Genomic DNA, 19444 nt, shown 5'->3' on the forward strand with positions numbered 1-19444 from the left:
TCCCTTTGGTATATTAAAAACTTCGTAAGTAATAGGCGTCTTTCAAATCCTACTCAAAGCAGTAAAACAAAAGAAATCGGCCAAAAATGGCTAAAATTTGCCTCAAGTAGGCAGAAAAAAAGAAAAACCTGCAATTTAGCATTCAACTCATATTAGTTATCAGAAACCTTCATACCACTATCAAAGCATCCCTAAAAATTAAATAATATTGTCATCATCAAACCTATGAACCAAAAAATTTCAGAAAACGTGTTATAGAACCGCACGTTTGCCAAAAAATTTTTACACCTCAATTTCTCGCTCTGTCAAAATAGCGATGTTAACAAAAAAAACCGATCTCTTTTCGCTCCACTCTTCAATTTTGTTCAGCGCCTAAACCTCTCCAAAATTTTTTACGCGGTTCACTTCCTCGGTCAAAATTCACTTCAATAAAAAAAGTGGAAAAAGTGATCTAAAAAGACACTTCTCCAATACTCCGATTCGAGTCGCAAGACAGCGCACCAATAAAATTCAAATACTTTGAAATACAAAAAAGAGCGCCGAAATAAAGGCCGTTGAGAGTCTGACAGCGGCAATTAGACAACTGTCTGACGTCAGACAAATTGCTCTCGAACAACTGGCAGTTCCAAACATTTTTAAAAGCATACAGTAACAAAAAAAACCTGCGAAAAGCAAGAGAGGCGGTGATATTTGAAAATCCTAACCCCTAGGTATACCATCCACCACAATCTTGTAACTGAGAACAGACACGATCGGGTGACCCAAACTGTTCACTTTGTAGTTGCCGCCGGGTGTTGTCGGATTCGTGTGATTATCTGGATGCTTCCAAGATACAAGGAGACCATTTCCATCTCTGATCTTCACTCGTACACCTGTTGGGGCACTGACGGCTGTAGGGGACATCAACGCAGACGAGGAAAGAAGGTCCACCTTCAATATAAACAAAAATAGTAAATTTTATGGATTTATTGACAATTATATCTTATTCCAATTACGGTAACCGACCAAGCTATTCGCAAGATTTTTGAGAACAAAATATGAATTCATATCTTCACTAACTTTGGATATTGAGAACTGAAATAATCACGGAATCATAAAAAATTAAATTTAGATGATGACCTCCCAACAAAAAAGTTCATGAATTATGCTAATGCATTCACTAAGTAAATAGCGCAACAAAGACCCAATAAAATCTGGGATTGGCCTACCTCAATTTTTACCTTCCAACGAAACCTTTATGGATTTAGCATTGTCTGTTTTTTATTTTTTAGTCGGTTTTTATTTCTTAGTCCATTTTTATTTCTTAGTCCATTTTAATTTCTTAGTCCGTTTTAGGATAAAAGTTTTCTAACCTGCTCTGATTCAGTGAAGGTACTATCATTCGCATTGTCCCCCTCCCGCTCTTCATCTTCATTCAAATCTTCGTCACAGTCAGTTCCAGTTCCCCCGTTGTCATGGCAACCATCGTCAACGCCCCACTGGCTGATCATGTCTTCTTCCGTCAAAGACACAACCCTAAGAGAGCTGGTCGAGGTATCGTTATTCGGATCCGCAGCTTCTGAGATCAAATGCGAGGACTCAACAGCTTGACTGTCCGAAGCAAACTGAGCAGACATCCGAGAGAACTCGTTTCGTAACTCTGTCAAAGTATCTTTCAACGGTGGCTGAGAATTCAGGTTCTGGGGTACCATATCATTTTGTACCCATGTTTCGCCGGTATTTCTCAAAGTATACTCGTTCACACTCTGTTGTGTAGAATTGTATGAATCGAATCCGGTCATCAATTGACGATGTTGTTGCTGAGAAACAAGCTGAGCGAGAATTTGCAAAACCACAGATTGAAATGTTCGATTTCGTTCAACTTCTTCAGCTAAAGCTTCAACTTGACATCCCAGCTTGGCCATGCTTCTAACTGATCGGATGTCGGTTATATGTCTTTTCCTACTCGAATATCCTCTCCATGTCGCTTGAATAACGGTTGCACAACGATTCAGAAACAAAAGAGTATCAACATTCAAATTGCAGGTATTCTGTGGCTGCGAAACTTTGCGAGAGTTGTCGCTTAGAAGTCCTGGAACTGAATTTTTAATGGCAACAGGAGTACCGGATCTTTCCTGTACCGTTCCATGGTGCATAGAACTCGATACAGGCACAGTACTCAACTCCTCACGGTTCCGAGTAGCACTTTCAACTATTGGTGGAACTGGTGGAGATGGAGGTCTGATGGTGATAATATCTCCAAAATTCAGGGAATCTGGTTGGAATGTATTATTCACTGGACTAGAGGGGAGTTGATCAGTTCCTGGCATCATTTCTGAGAAGGAGACGTCATCTGAAAGGCAGAACACGAATCTTCAAAACTGTTCAATAATGTAATAGTGGCTAAACTAGTGGACAACAAAGTACAGAAACTTTAAAAAATGTCTCCGATTGTTAGTATTCGACTGTCAAAAGGAAAGTCGTAATCATTCTCAGTTATACCCAGTCCAATTGTTTGTCGATTTTTGTTGCCATTCTGTTTAAGTTGCTATTTAACGCAAATTACTGAACAGTTTTTGACTATTTATTTATTCAAGTTCTATTTGAATCACAAAAGACTATTTACTTTGCAAGTGGACTACACAGAAATTAAGCTGTCCAGTACAATTTTTCGAGCAAAATATTTAGCGTAACTGCATAACGCTAAACATTTGAAATGCTTAAAAATTAAGTACAAGACAAAAGACTAAAACTGACCCAAATTTGAAGTTGCGTCGAAAGCTGTAATCCCACGTCTGCGTTCAACATTAATGCTCCTTTCAACGCCAGCTCGAATACCAACCGAAGGCTGTTGATTAATTAGCACAGCTGGGGGACTCAGAGCCGGTAACAGGAAGCTAGAAGATACCAACAGAGAAGATGCCGGATCCTCGTCAATGGTCAGGCCAAGTTGCTGCTGGCGACTTTTGGCGTCGAAATCAGAACCATCTCTTCTCTGATCGCGTTTCGAGGTACCCTCAATGTTATCTCTTTTATTGTCATTTATAAGTACTGACGGTCGGTTGTGCCCAGAATAATCCGAATCTGAGTTTTGATCACTTGATGGTGCAGATTGCCGAGCATTGGCTGGTTCTTGTGAGCTATGCCTTTTCGGTTCTGCATATGAAAAAACAAACTCATTATCATCTACAAACATAGCCGAGAGACTGCTGAAAATCATGCAAAATTAGAATTTTGTGCCAAAGAATTTAGATAGAAATAGATAGATAACTGATTTGACGACGTTTTCGAAGCCGCTTACAAGACTATGAAAAATTTTTTTGAGATAAAAATCACATTGTTTGTTCCGTTTTAATCCACAGAAGCCATTTATTAGAAACCTCTATTACACAAATGCGTTTCTTTGACCCTAAATTAATTTAATGAAAGTGCTTCAGTTTCAAACCGCAAAAGCCATTTTCTTGCATGAGGCAAGTCATGTACGATAATAATCACGGAAAAGAACCAAATCGCCAGCTAGAGAAAAACAGTAGTTACGTCACATGATCAAATGGCGATAAACGAGGAAGAATTAAATCAAAACACTTTTTAAGCTTCTCTGTGCGAACAAACGTAAAATGAAAAAGAGCGTCAGACGAATACACGAAACATAGCAGAACAGATCTAGAAAAAACAACCCAAAAACTGAAGGCAAAATTTGAAAATACGAAACAAACACATATAATTCCATGAATTTAGAGAAAGCTATCAATAAGGGTAATTAAATAAGACAATTTTGGAGTTAGCAATTAGCAGCTCAGAGAAATCTTGATTGACTAAGAAAAGACAAACATGGCCGGCAGATTGCCGGAAAAAAGCCGCGATAGACGCTTGTGGCCTTCCATCAATTGAAACAACTAAAGAAATAAGATAGACAGATCGACCACCAGTCCTTTAATAGACCACTAGACTCTTTGGGTTAGATTCGGACTGTTAATTTTTATGACACATACGGTCTATACACAAAAAAGCCCTGAAAAAGCTTTTTCAAAATTGATAATCAAAATCAAAAACTCAAGACTAATACTCAAGACTTAGGGCATATAAGTTTGGCACTACTCAGATGCACACTATTTTATGTTCATAAAATGTAAAGTTCCATAAGTGAGTTCAGAAGTCATTTTTGTGAGTGAGGTAAGTCACGCAATTGACCTAAAAGCAGAAATGACGTCAGGCACACAAATTTTAACAGCAAAGCAGTAGAAGTCACTGAAGTAATTGAAAAAGTCAACTCCAAGAAGTCCGAAGAAAGTTGCAAAGCTGGCGGGAAAATGGGATTTCAAACCACAAAAAGTTGCCATCACAGCAACACAAAGTTCTTCCATCGCAGCAGCTTCTGTGAACCAGACACTTATATCCTATTTAGGTTATAGAAGGGCTACACAGAAATTTGATTCCATCGGGCTTTACTAGCTGATCTCATTTCGCCGGAGGAAAAGTCAAACGAGTCATAGAAAAATCAATTCAGCAAAAAAAGATAAAATCCTCCGAGAGCAATTATTGAACATACCCGACAGATTGCCGGAATATAGCCGCCGTTGATTCCAATCAGCATGATTGGGATTGAAATAACAGAAGATATTGAAAAAAAAAGATTTTTGTACAAAAACATTTTTTAAGTCCGATTTATTTTGATGTCATTTCGTAGTTGAACATACTTCTGTTTCTTAGAGAGAGGCTACAGGGGCTACTATCAATAACAATAAGCATTAGAGATGGTAAATAAGACTTATAGGAACGACGTTCAAATAGCGGGCATCTAAAATTGGGCTTTATGGGTTTATCCTGTTTCTATTTCTGACATCCATTTTTGTACTATCTCTGTTCATTTTGAATTGCTTTGCTGAGCAACTGATGTTCAAAATCACTTTTAGCAGAATGAGAGAAGAGAGAAACTAGCCAAGAGAAGTCAAAAAGATTTCACGCAAAATGTTGAAAAGGCGGCAAAATGAGGTAAAGCGAAACATTTTTTTATTCGACGAAGTAAAAAAAAAAATAGGAGCGCTAAAATAGCCGGCTGAGAAGTTGAGGGCGGCTATTAAACATAAGAATTGCTCTTGAACGACAGGCAAGGCAATTTAGTTCAGGGGGCGCAGCCTAGATTAATTTTTCTTTATGAGTGCAAAAAAAGTTGACCCCGCCGGGATTCGAATCATTATTCAAGCGCAATTAAACAATCTGCAATTATTTCTGTAGGTTTTCTAAAAAGACAAGCACAGACAATAACATAGCCGGCAGATTGCCTGAATATCTGCGAAAGAATAGACCTGCGTGCCATATAATAGAGATAGAAACAGATACAGATCTATATTAAAAAAAAAATTGACGCCGCTCAAAAAACTGGTTAAAAAACATTCAGGGATAAATTAACAAAGCTTGTTAAAATTCATTCCGCAGAAGCCTCTCATTAGGGACCTTTACTGCACAAATGAGTTCCTCTGACCTTAAACAAATTCAATTCAAACTTACTTAAGTTTTAAAGTGCAAAAGTCATTTTATTGAGTGAGGTAAGTCACGTATGATCAAAATCTAATCACGCAAATCACCTAAAAACTTTTGCTAAAGCGAGTGAGAAATGACGTCACGCGCGCAAATGCCGTTAGTGAGAGGAAGAAGTCATTCAGAAAATTTGACTTTTTCAGCTTTGCTGCGTGAACAATAAAACGAAAAAAGAGCGTCAGACGACGAAACAAAAAAAACAGCCGGAAGAATTCCGGAAGCGACTCGAAGCGTCAGCACTTCACTAACAAAACCGTAATTGCAACGGAAGCCACTACCTTTTGTATTAAACCATTAACTCACTACCTCCCCAGGTCTGCTCTAAAAATTGGTGGAACTTAAACCACTGTCAACAAGAGAAACAAAATGCAGCAAAATTTTTATATCATTGAAAACGTATGGTAACGTTAAAAAATCCATAATAATTGAGGTGGTCAAAAACCTGATAGTCTGAAAAAGCTGAAACCGTTATCAATAGCTCTCAAATAATTCATGATTCGAATCTGAAAAACATCGCGAAAGCAAACGGCAGATAATAATCTTAGAAACCTTAAAAGTTAAATTTAAGTTAAATCTTTTCAAAAAAGCTCAAATTCAAGAATAAGAAAACACCTGTAATTACACTTCTAATCATTGCGACTAAGACAAAAATAACACACACCTGTTCCTTCTTGTACATAAGCTAGACAAAATGATTTCATACTAAATCAAAAAAAAAATTGATCGTAGAAAAGACAAAAGCAGCAGAACAGTCAAAGGCAAAAAATCGTTTTAAATAATACCAAGGCCGAAAGAAAGCTGTAGTAATGTCATAAGTGGAAATTTTGGAAAAGCTTGCTATCAAACTCTCAGTACTGCCTTATGTTGAATGAAATCAATTGCAAACCAAAGAAATGACGAAAATCTAAGAAAAAGCTGAAATCATTTTTTTACAATTAAAAAAATCAATACACCGAAAATAAATGTAGGTGCCAGAACAAAACTAGAATGACACTAACTAGAATATTAATATGGACACAATGTAGGGAACACCGTAACAAAAAGACATTCTTGATTTTTGAAAGTTGAAAATCAATTTAAAAAATTCAAGAAAAACGAATACATTTCATTGTTCAGCATTCAAGACGTAGAAAAGATAACTAGTCATCCGATACAAAGATCTATCCTCGTGAAGAGAAAAAAATAGGAAAAAACATAATTCATAAATACGAAACATTGAAACATTTTGCAAAAAAATGGTCAAAGAACTTTTAAGTTAAGACTGCATTTATGAAAAAGTTTTAACTGTTTTTTTCAAAATTTAACGCCAAAAAATGACTGAATTTTTATTGAAATGAAATTAAAGTCCCTCATGTTGCACAAAAAAAAACTATTTCTAGCAATTACAGCCAAAATACAATCGAAAAACTGACGAAAATCGGAAAAAAACTACCAAAATCGGATTAGCATGTGTACAATTTTATGAAACAAAATTACATCGAGGTAGAAAGAGGCGTTGAGTATAGGAAATATCAAAGAGAAGTTGCCATATTAACTGATTTTTGACAAAAGGACGGTTAATAGATCCAAAAATGAAGAAGTTAATATTAAAACAGCAAAAAATTAGTTAAAAAATCAAGAATTATGTGCCAATTTTCAACTTGAAACGCATTTTCAGGCTGTTCAAAACACTGTGACATCAATGTCCGAGGTTAAAATTTCAATATAGTTAAAATTTCGATATAGTTAAAATTTCAATATAGCAATGTCCGAGGTTAAAATTTCAAAATTTGGGCCACTTAGACGAAAAAACGGCTAAAAACGGTCATCTTTATGTGCAATTCAGTCAAAAACTACTTTTCAAATACAAAAAGTCATTTACTAAACGCAGCGCATGATCAAAAAATTTCTCTCGCTTCGCGAAAATATGTTCACTAAGACAGCTTTTCTCACTTTCGCTTTTAGGTCAAAATGCCGCGTGAACAAATCTACTTCCTGTAAAAAAAAACCTTAAGAAAACCAATACTCCTCTTCGAGTCGGTAAAAACCAAGAGCACCGCAATATAGTTTCGCTCAGCTTACAGCTTCGCAGCTATAAAAAACCATAACCAAAAGAACGGCAACAAGCAAAAATCTGGTCTTTCCCATTATAGCCCCCCCCCCCCCCCCCCGCTCAGTGGTCAGATAACCTATAGCCCCCCTCCATCATGGTAATTATACCATAATGGGGGGCTATAATGGAAAAGACCCCAAAAATCTTGATTAAAATGTTCGATAATACGGAAAGAATTTGCAAGTACATACCTATGTTTGCGTTCTGTCTTTGCAAACTGTCATCATTTCTTACTGGAGTCCATTGATTCCGGGCAAAGGGAGACATGCTCAAAGTTGAGAAATCGACACTATCACCAACACCTCCAGTCGATGTGAAATTAGATCGAGTTTGGTTGGAACTTGAAGACGATGGGTAACCATTGGCTATATTTCTATCGCTTGCAGGATTTTCTGAACCTGGTCGAGACGTACGTCTATCACCACGTCCAGACTCAACCTTGCAAACAGATTCAAAATTTTCTAAATATTCCCAAATACGCTCAACTAAATTCCTAATGGTTCTAACGCTTAACTTTTGTATACAATCAAATAAATTTCAGTAAACAGCCGAAGCGATACGCCTAAACCTTGGATATTGATAATTACTTATTTTCATCACTGCTCCAGGACATAGTATCTCAACTTTGCAGAGGAACTACACAATTGGGAAAAATAAACAAGAAAAAACGAAAACGACCGATCTTTCTGCCTTAACTTGGAAAGAAGATCATGCTTCATAGTATATATAATTATGAATGAACACGTATAACTACAGATTTCCAAAAATTACCTACAAAACAAAAAATCCATGATTTGGTTCTGCAAGCGAAGTTTCTACAGATATTTTATATAAACATTCTGAAACCTAATTTCTCAATGAATTGGAAAAACATATACATCTTCTGTTGAGCCTAGATAAAATTGGTGGAAAACATTTTGGAATTGATAATTATTTTTTAAAAAAATGAAAAACAAACTTCTCACTTCATTTCTCTCCCTTTCGACCATTTTCAAACCATGTAATACTTACTAAATCTGCAATGCTATTTGGTTTTCAAAGAACTAATTGTTCGATTAAAATGAAATCTTATATATGAAAATATCAGTCTTATGTGTTTTTAATCTTTTCAACAGTTGTAAGTGTTGAAAAGGTATCTTCAACATTAAAAATTGAAAAGGTATCTTCAACAATCGATTCAGTGTTAAGAGCTTTTCAATGGTACGACTTTTCTATCTTCCATAAAATATACAGATTGATCAAAATTGGCTCAGCAAAAAAGTTTAAAGCTTCATTGACTGTTGGAACAACAACCTCAATAAATACTTAAAACATAGCCGGCAGATTGCCGGAATAGCTGCGAAAGAATAGACCTGCGTGCCATATAATAGAGATAGAAACAGATACAGATCTAAATTGAAAAAAAATCGACGCCGCTCAAAAAACTAGGCTAAAAAATATTCAGGGATAAATTAGTAAAGCTTGTTAAAATTCAGATGCCTCTTATTAGGGACCTTTACTGCACATTTGAGTTCCTTTGACCTTAAACAAATTCAAATTAAACTTAAGTTTTAAAGTGCAAAAGTCATTTTATTGAGTGAGGTAAGTCACGTATGATCAAAATCTAATCACGCAAATAACCTAAAAACTTTCGCTTAAGTGAGTGAGAAATGACGTCACGCGCGCAAATGCCGTTAGTGAGAGGAAGAAGTCATTCAGAAAATTTGACTTTTTCAGCTTTGCTGTGTGAACAAATGTAAAACGAAAAAAGAGCGTCAGACGACGAAACAAAAACCAAGAGCACCGCAATATAGCTACGCTCAGCTTACAGCTTCGCAGCTATAAATATGTTATCTTTTTTGGGCCAACTTGAGCAAAATCTTTCGGCCAATTTTATTTACTCCTAAATGATTAGCAATTCTTTTTACCAAAGACACTGATGAACTAGATCCAGCTCCCACCCCTCTGAGCTGTTTTTCCCTTTCCTTCTCTTTCTGGTACTGCAACTGTTTGTTCAGCACTCGCGACAGTCTTACATCTTCGTCGTCTAACCCAACACCCGAAGAAACAGACGTCACGTGATCACGTCCAGTGACGTCACCATTACTGCTAGTGTTGTCTGATGACGTCAGAGGACAGTGAGTTTTGAGGTAGTCAACGAGTGCATTCATTTCACCTGGCCGGAACTTGCGTCCCTTTCCTATTAAATGTGAGTTAAGAATAAAATCAATTTTAAGTTGGATCTTTTCCGTTTGTGCCCCCCCCCCCCCACACCAGCTTAGTGGGCGCATATTATTTACAGGAGAATTGGCCCAATTTTTTTCGAAAACAACACAAATAATCGGTATCTGTAGATTATGCTTATAATTATCAGACAATGGGTTGATTAATAGTTGGTTTTAAGCAACGGCTTCTTTTATAACTCTTCCAACCGCTTAAAACTTTTTTCACTTTCAATGTGTCAAAAAAATGGTGCTAAGAATATTGGCCGACAGGGGGTTTAGCCGAAGGAAAAAGGAGAAGAAATTTAGCTGATGCTTAATTGTGATTGGTCAGAATGTCACTAGTTCTTCCAGCAATTAAAACTGGTGAGTCAAGTTGTCGGCTAAATCACCTGTCGGCCAATTCGGCAATCAGAGTCAAAAATGTAACCTTGAGTGTAGAGCCATTCTGCTTTGAGACTCTCTCGATTGGTGACGGGGGATGAGTCCAGCAGACTCACACTAAGACACCAGTTCACAATGTAAGGCCTGAAACCAACATCATATTCCTCACAACCATCAAATCCTAATTAACTGGTCAAAACTCAACTGAAGTCGACAAACATTGAACAAGCGATCATAAAAAGCAAATTAAATTTGTTGGTTTTTCAACAAGGGGTTCGCCGTACGTACTTCTATGTTCAATTGTTCTTTGATTGCTATGTTGGAAAAACTTACAGGCACCACACGCATTTATACATTTGCCGTTCCAATGTGAAATTCCTGTAAAAATAACAAAATCAGCTATTTTTATTTCGCTCGTTTCACCATAGCCTCCAGCTTAAGAAAATTAGAACCTATGTCTTCTTGTCTTCCTCGTGGAAACTTATTTTTCTGTAGGAAGGGGGGGGGGTACAATGGAGAAGCAAGCAGCACAACTTACTGCTTCCCGCCTCAACCCAAGAGGAGGGGTCAAACTTTTAAGATTAAGAACCGCCCTTCACACCTTGAAATTGTCTCAAATCAGTTTTAGTGAATCGCATACTCAGAGAATCATAGACCGAAATACTCTAAGAGAAATTTATGCCCTCCGGGCTCTGCCTGTTTATCCCGTTTTTGAGGACGAAAAAATCAAGGGAAGCAAAAAATCGCTTTAAGACCGCAGGACTAATGTAATTGCTACAAACTTCGTTTGAGAACAATAAATAACCAAGTCCAACTAACACTAACCTGTAATCCAGCTTATCGAGACAGAATTCGACACAAGGGTTCTTCTGGACTGTGAGTTGTTCCAAGCGAGGAAGAGAAGACAGGTAGCAAAAGTGACACAAGTCACTCACTTCATTCTCTCCCAGTGATAGAGACACTATACTCATGGGAAGACATTGAGGTACTGATGAAAGCGAGCTGATCAAATTACCTCGAACACGCCAATGGTGATTTGACACCTTATTTAAATATTGTGACATAAAAATCTGTTATTTCTGAATAACAAGGTTTTTTTAACCCTAGTGAACTTGCTTAATCTGGTTTATTCTGCAATTATCGTAATATGCACTGCTAATTTAAAAAAAAACGGGGTTGAGTGGTGCATGCGAGGGGCTGGCTTTCGTATTCCCCAGCTTAGGCTTAGGGAGCCTACAACCACTGGGTGAGGGGCTTAAACGTAGGAGAGGCAAAAACGAGGGTGGGGCAAAAAGTGTGGTATCCGAATCACATTAGACTGCCCTTTACAGCGTAAATTTACGCATAAAAGCAGAGTTCAGGGGACATTGCGTGCGGGAGTCCAAAACTCACAAAAATTGCCTTTCACACCATGAATTTGTCTACAAAGCAGCTGTGGCGAATTACACAGCTGAAAAATACTGCTCTTTGATTTCACCGCTATTTGCGAAAAATGCCTGTTTCTGCACTAATTACGGTTTTAGCAGCCCATTCACAGGTAGTTATCAATTTTATTATCGTAACATGCACTGCTAATTAAAATCCGCTGTTTTTGCACTTAACCGTGGAGTAGTACAAGGTACTGTTCTGGGCCCACTGCTCTTCAACATATATGTAAATGATATGAAACATCATATTGATATGAACATCTTGAAGAAAGCATTGCTAAACTCACTCTCTTCCAAAAAATGAGCAAATGTAAATGACAGCAAAACCGAATTCATTAATTTTTGAGCCACTAAAAGGAACAAAATTGAAGAAATAGTTGTTAACGGATGTACAATTCTCGAGAAAAAATTTGTGAAATACTCGGCAGTTCATATAGACTGTATTCTTTCTTTTGATGATGAGTTAAAAAAATAAATACTAAGAAAAATGGCCGTTTGCATAAAGATTGTTTACTCCATCAAAACAAATTTCAGAAAAAAATAGATCGGTTTAACTGAAAGCTCCAGTTTTGGGTAATCTTCATTACTCAATTGTTTTGTTCTCAGGAATTAAAAAATCACTTCTAGTTACTCTTAATAAAACAACTGAACTGGCAATAAAAGCATGTTTCAATAGAACCGAGTTTGACAGGACCACTGATCTCAAGATCAAACACATTTTTACCAGTAGAATTCCTCATAAAGTATTGGGTTGAAAGGGCTTCAAAAGAAGATCTACCAACATTTGGTGAACTCAAGCTAGCCAACCTTAGTACTAAAATGAATGAACGTACAAACAAGCTGTCATTTGGAGCGAAGCAAAAAACAAACAACGCAAAACTGTTTTTCAAAAAAGAAATTGCCTGGTATAACGATTTACCCCTCGTTATGAGTCGGAATATCCCCCAAAAAGCGAGCTCTCAAAACTGCAATAAGAAACAATTCTGAAATGCGTTCATAAAAGACCCAGGTTTCGTTAAACTTAATTTGACTTAGGGCACCAGTTTTTACTTGACTTAAGATGCTAGTTTCAGGGCGCCATTTACTCTTCTAAGAAATGTTAATTGTAGAGTCAGTATTCCTTTCCCATTTTCTTGTTTTAAGTGTAGAACTCTTCTCTCAAGTGTTAGTTGTAGATTTAGCATCTGTTTTTCAATTTTCTCATTTTCAATTATTTTATCACTCTTAATTTGCCAAGATCTTTTTACTCATTGTAAATTTACTACAATTTGAAACCCTCTCAATTCGTGCTGTTTATTCATCTATAATTCTCAACACTACATTGGTTTTAAACTATGCTCTGTAAGTAATTTATAGTTCATACTCATGTTTTTGTACGATTTTCTCTTAGTGGGTTTGCGCATGACAACTTTTACGCCCTTGTGCGCACCTGCCATTTATTACACAGTAACGATCTACATAACACCACATAATTTGTAATTATGAGCATAAAAACCACTGGGTGAGGGGCGAAACACGAAACAGAATAGATCCGTTAATCGAACAAATATTTTCAACTCAGTTACAACTGAACACTTTTTTTAAAACGGTGTCAAACCCCCCAACCTTGAAGCATCAGACTTTTCAGCTGGGTCAGACTTTTCACATCAGGCGACAGAGATGTCAAATTGTTATGCGAAACATCCAAATATGTCAAATTTGCGTTACAGCTAATCCCGTCCAGCGTTTTAATGTTGTTATTACTCAAGTTCAACCATACCAAATTTTTCAAATTGTTCAAACCTTCAATGACCGCAATGCTGTTATGAGGAACATTTAAAACTTTCAAGTTGACCAAAGTTGACAGTCCGATTAATCTCACTAATCTATTCGACGCGACTGAAAGTTGTTCCAGGAACTCTGAAAGCGGTTCCAAGTTCTCGACTTTGATAATTTGGTTCCGGTCGAGAATCAATTTTTTCACCGTTTGAGAAGCATTTTGCGGTAACGCAATTTTTCTCAATCCCTGATTGGTCAAATTCAAGACGTTGTTGGTATTGTGTTGAGAAGCTGCAACGATTCGTTCGCTTGGTAACTCTGCTGAAGGCACTGATAAAGACTGCATCGCAGTGCTGGTTTGTTTAAAAATGACACTCGTTAACTTATTGTGTAAAAAAAGTACGAGCTGTCATATTGAACTAGTGGCTATCAATTTCAATATACGCTGACTATCTAATCAAGCAATCTGAAAATAATATCACAAATAGTTTATCAAGGTTAATATTAATTGCTTCATTTTACTCAATACGGGTGAGTAGTAGACAAGATTTGAGTATTGAAACGATAAACAACTGCTCATCTGAAATTTTCGTACCTCTCAGGCTAAAGAGATACGCATTTGTTTCAGCAACTGCTTCGAGTGCAACGATTTAAAGACAACCCGCAGATTGTTCAAATAGAAATTAACGAGATTTGAGGGCTGTACAACACATTTAGGAACAGATAATTAACTCAGTTGGAGCAGTCTATAACACCTATTTAAAATAAAATCGAAAAAAACTAATAACCCAGTTTAACTTGAAAATCTATCGAGAGCGGCAAATGACGCCAGGCACATGCAGTCAAAACTTGACCTGAAAAGATGAAATAATGGCTGTTCTGAAGTTTGAGGCGTGGAAAAATGTAATATGAAAAATGAGCGTCAGACGATAAATCAAGAAAAGTAGCACAAGTCCTGAATTACAAATCAAAGCATTTTCACTGATCAAACCAAAATAGACTTTTGAATTATTTACGAGTGGACTTCAAAAGCCAATTGGACACATCCTAATCAAAAAATTGAAAAAAGCCACAGTTTGAAACAAAACTAAGAAAAAAAAGTTGAGACATCCTAATATACTTCTCCAAGCCTTTTTTTACTGAAAATCTGCTTTCAAAAAATTTCAATTCGATTAAAATATGCTCAATTGACCTAAACTCCTTTCAATAAATTTAGCGAAACTTAATTTGAGCGTGAGAAAACGTTATTTCTTGAGAGTGAGGCAAGTGAAGAGTGACAAAATAATTCACGCAAATGCACAAAAAACTGGCTCCAACGAGCGTGAAAGTGACGTCACGCACGCAACTGAAGTGCGTTTGACGTCATAAGGTCGCAATAAAATTCTGGACAAAATAAAAAACAACCAAGAGAAGGCCAATAACAGCTCTCATCAGCAATCGAAGCCATTCGGAACGATGCTCTAGGCAGAAAAACTACAGGAATTTTCAAAAACTAAAAAAACTATTGAGCTAAAAAATGAGAAAAGCGTCTTTAGGTCAAATCAAGTTAAAAGCTGCTAAATCTACGTCTACTTGATAATATATCCGAATAAACCACTTTTGCCGAGGAAGATGGAGTTAAGCATAACCAACATAGTGCCGAAAATAGCTAACATTGATTTCAATGACTCTGATTGAAAAACGGACAGAAAAAACTCTTTTTATACAAAAACTCGGAAGCGCTTGCAATCTCGACTGGAATATATATATCGCTGAAAACGCAAAAAGTCAAGGGCGCAAAAGTCTCGAAAAGTCAAAGGTCGAGTCAAAATCTTGCATAATAAAAGACCAACACGTTTATAATAATCGCTTCAAACTTCGTTCGAGAGCAATTAATTAGGTTTCATTATGGAGCATTAGCAACAAATGAGACCATGATTGCCGCATTATGACGCATTAGCAACCAAGTTGCTAAACTTAAGGAGACTAACTGCTAACACAACAAAAAAGAACAACGCATACAGGAAAAATTCAAAACTTCGCAATCATTTTTTGAAAACAAAGCTTGTTGAGGTCAGAGAAACTATAAGCAATGAACTGAATGGATTAAATTGCTTCACTCTTGCCTCACTAGCAATCGATTGCATCTACCATTAATGGCAATGACTGATTAGATAAGAAAAATAAAAAAAATTAGCACAAAAATAAAGAATTTAATCTTATTATGACGGCAAATAATGTTAAAGTCATAAAAACATTAGCTCACTATCGAGGGATTCGAACGAAAAGACGCAAAAATGCATTCGGAACATGTGTGCCATTCTAGCAGCACTCAAGAGAAACTCAGAAAACAGGAATTGAATTGCGCACGAAATATTTATTCAAAAATAGATTCAGTAATTTTTTCAAACAACAAAATCGCCTTTTCACTCCCTTTAGGACTCTATAGACGGAAAAGTGTGAACAGATCTTTAAAAAAGTCTGCTGAGTTGACTTGAAGTAGATATTCATTTCGGCCAGCGACCACTACTCACCACAGAAAATTAACCTACTTTATTACACTAACAATTTGGAGACAACAACAGCGCAAGAGTAAACTGAGAAAAGCGAAATCTGATAGCAACAACTGTTAAATTATCTGAGAAACTGACTGCACAACTCGCGAATCCGATTGTCATCCAAAAATTGGCAACCAACTGATAAAAACAAAAACGGTACATAGAGAGAAAACAAAGAAAGGTAAGTAAAACAACTCAATTTTTGTCACTTAAACTCCTACAAGAAGATAATAAAGTTCTTAACAGCAAATGGTCGGAACAATCTCAATAAAATTATTGGCTAGGGCAGTGACCAACTAAATTTCTTTCGAAGAAATACTAAACAATTAAAAATGGAATCATTATTTCAGTGAAAACTGCCCAGTGCATAACCTTGAAATATCACTTCTTGGCAGCAATGCCTGCAGAATACCTCTAGATTATACAGTGAAAGAGAATTATTACAAACATAGCCGGCAGATCACCGGAAAGGAAACAGAAAAAATTAAAGTCAAAATGCCGCATGTGAACAAAAAACCACTGGCGAGAAATGTAAATTTGGTTCAAACCAAAAACTATGCCTAAACAGACATTTTCATTGACTAAACAGAAAACTAGACCTAGAACGGACTATGAATGGATTGAGAAAACCATTTAGAATAAAATCCGATCCAAAAACTCGAAAAAACAGTTAAAATCAAAGTGAAATTGCCGTATGTGAACAAAAAAACCATAGCGAGAAAGCGAATTTTTGTTCAAACACCGTTTTCTCATTCTACTTTAAAATTAGAGTGAAAAAATTTCCCGTCGCAAAACCACTCGCTTTTTTGCTCCACTTCCTGTTTCGGCGTGACCAAAATCACTACTCCAATTTGACTTCAAAAATCATAGAACTGTGTGAACAGATCTTTAAAAAAAGACAACGCCCCAATACAATTCAAATTCTTTGAATTGTAAAAAAGGATAGCGCTAAATGATAGCCGTTGAGAGGCTGACGGCAGCTAATGAAAAGCTAGAATCAGATGAAATAGTTCAAATTTATATAAATTTGGCCCAATCAGGTAGAAATGGGCCGAACACACGTCAAAATTAAACGCAAGATCACCAAAGCCACTAGAGCATTAAAGTTTAACAAAAAAACGCTCAAGTGCATAAAAAAATTGATGATTAAAAAATTGTTCAACAATCGTCCAACAGTACAATATGGCAAAAATAGCTCAAAGTCTGATATTTATTTCAAATGGTCTAAATTGCTTCCAAACGTACTATTACTAGCTAATCTAGATGATACAAATACCTTTGACTGAAAAGTTAAAATAAAAAAACCGCTCTGAAGAAACCGAGTGATAAAATACCGAGTGATATCGTTCGCTTACAGCAAACATTTTTTAACACCTACTATTCTGGCTCTCAGAACAAAGCATGGACAGGAAACGCATTCTAAATTCTTTCTCTGATTTTGACTTCTGTTCAGCAGATCGACCTTTTTTCACGTGCGGCATTTCTTTGCAACTAACTCCAACAAAATTTGTGATCAAGAAAGACACCTCATATTTCACGTCTTCGAAGCGTATAAACATACCCGGCAGATTGCCGGAAAATAGCCGCCGTTGATTCCAATAAGCATGATTGGGATTGAAATAACAGAAGATATTGAAAAAAAAGATTTTTGTACAAAACATTTTTTGAAGTCCGATTTATTTTGATGGCATTTCGTAGTTGAAAATACTTCTGTTTCTTAGAGAGAGGCTACAGGGGCTCCTATCAATAACAATAAGCATTAGAGATGGTATATAAGACTTATAGGAACGACGTTCAAATAGCGGGCATCTAAAATTGGGCTTTATGGGTTTATCCCGTTTCTATTTCTGACTTCAATTTTTTCTACTGACTCTGTTCATTTTGAATTGCTTTGCTGAGCAACTGATGTTCAAAATCACTTTTAGCAGAATGAGAGAAGAGAGAAACTAGCCTAGAGAAGTCAAAAAGATTTCACGCAAAATGTTGAAAAGGCGGCAAAATGAGGTAAAGCGAAACATTTTTTTATTCGACGAAGTAAAAAAAAAAAAAATAGGAGCGCTATAATAGCCGGCTGAGAAGATGAGGGCGGCTATTAATAACAGTTAGCTATCACTTAGGTATAAAAGACAAACAAATATGTTCCTTAATTTAACCCACTCAATATCAGTGGAAACCCTATAATACCAGTTGTACCACCGGCATAAAATAGAAATTTTTGTTAACTGAATTTAATTCAAACGAATGTGTTTTAACAAAAAGATAACATCAATGATCAAGTTTTCCATAAGTTTGAGCTGACATTTAAAAAGGATCGTCATCATAAACTGTTAAACTTCTCTTCGATGCCCGATCTCTATCTTTTTCCGATGTCTTCAGCGGTTTCACAGCAGCGCTTATTTTTGACCAATCATGTTTCAGATCCTGGGCAATGTGCATGTAACGCTGCTGTTTTGCGAAAAATACGTGCAAAGTTGTATCTGTCAAGTTCGCCATAGTTATGACATCTTCTCCAAGAAACTCTTCAGTAATTTCGAGACGATTCAATTTGCTGATCGCGGTTTCTGCAGCCTCGATTGTAGTGTAAGTGACAAAGGGTTTGCGTCCTAAACGGAGGGTAAATTTGAAGTCATCGTTTCATAGAGCGAACAAAGATTGCTACTGACCAAATCCCCATGTCAATCAAAGCCGCCCCCCTCCCCCCCCCCCCCCCCTCCACACACACACACACACATAAAATATCACACACACACACAGACACACATCCATACACTCTTGCACAAACAAACAAAAGCACAGCAGATACACACAATTCAAACACAAAAGGTGCAAACAAGAACACACGGACAGTTTCTTTATGAATGCATACTCTTTTTTGAACGGACAACTTGCTCGAGAGTTCATAGTTTATTGCTGTGTAATATATTTTAAGGCGAAAATTGATCATATTGTAAAATGCTATGACATCACCACAGTCTATTTCCCTCTCATTTCTATCGAAACTTCAGACACGAACATAACCGACTAAAATCGGAAGACCTCCCGAGCCCGGGGGGGGGGGGGTGGGAAGGCGGCTTCAAGTGACAACATTAGAGGTTATTATATACAACTATAACCACTAATGTGTATACACTGAAGAGTATAGCTGTCAGAAAGATAGCCAAAAAAGCCGCAATAGCTTCGTAGATCTGCAGTTTCAAAAAGATTGTAAAAGAAACTTTCTTTTTAAATCCTGAGATCTTATATTTTAATTAAGAATATGTTTGATTTATTGCTGCTTCTATTAGGTACCCTCAAATATCCTTCAATTAGAGTGACACGCACCTAATTGACCTTACCTTTAAAGAAAAGTCAATTTCAGAGCGAGGAAGACATTTTTTAGTGAGGTAAGTCACGTGAGACCAAAACCTCAATTACGCGAATGAACAAAAAATACTCTCCACTTAGAGTGAAAAATGAGATCACGCGCGCAATTCAGTTGAAATTGCATGAAAGATTGAGCAAAAAGCAGATTTAAAATGATTGTGACGT

At 36.6% G+C, this 19444-nt stretch overlaps 2 protein-coding genes across 3 annotated transcripts in view; both read right to left on the reverse strand.

Annotated features, from left to right (window-relative positions):
* The window catches only part of LOC142342552 (uncharacterized), a 39871-nt gene extending 26030 nt beyond the window's left edge, over nucleotides 1-13841 (reverse strand). The window contains exons 1-8 of the mRNA XM_075393922.1: nucleotides 13227-13841; nucleotides 11020-11209; nucleotides 10241-10338; nucleotides 9517-9788; nucleotides 7801-8047; nucleotides 2737-3135; nucleotides 1353-2332; nucleotides 705-930 (exon numbers count right to left, since the gene is read on the reverse strand). Of these exons, the coding sequence (XP_075250037.1) occupies nucleotides 705-930; nucleotides 1353-2332; nucleotides 2737-3135; nucleotides 7801-8047; nucleotides 9517-9788; nucleotides 10241-10338; nucleotides 11020-11209; nucleotides 13227-13725 (2911 nt within the window). The 5' untranslated portion in view covers nucleotides 13726-13841. The remainder of the gene's footprint in view (nucleotides 1-704; nucleotides 931-1352; nucleotides 2333-2736; nucleotides 3136-7800; nucleotides 8048-9516; nucleotides 9789-10240; nucleotides 10339-11019; nucleotides 11210-13226) is intronic.
* Nucleotides 13842-18036: 4195 nt separating this feature from the next.
* LOC142342553 (uncharacterized) overlaps nucleotides 18037-19444 on the reverse strand; it is a 31206-nt gene continuing 29798 nt past the window's right edge. For both annotated transcript variants that reach the window (XM_075393924.1, XM_075393923.1), the window contains one exon: nucleotides 18037-18519. In XM_075393924.1, coding sequence (XP_075250039.1) covers nucleotides 18218-18519 — 302 coding nt within the window. In that variant the 3' untranslated portion in view covers nucleotides 18037-18217. The remainder of the gene's footprint in view (nucleotides 18520-19444) is intronic.

This window comes from Convolutriloba macropyga, chromosome 7 (assembly GCF_964194025.1).
Source record: "Convolutriloba macropyga chromosome 7, txConMacr16.3, whole genome shotgun sequence".
NCBI classification, from domain to species: Eukaryota; Metazoa; Xenacoelomorpha; order Acoela; family Convolutidae; genus Convolutriloba; species Convolutriloba macropyga.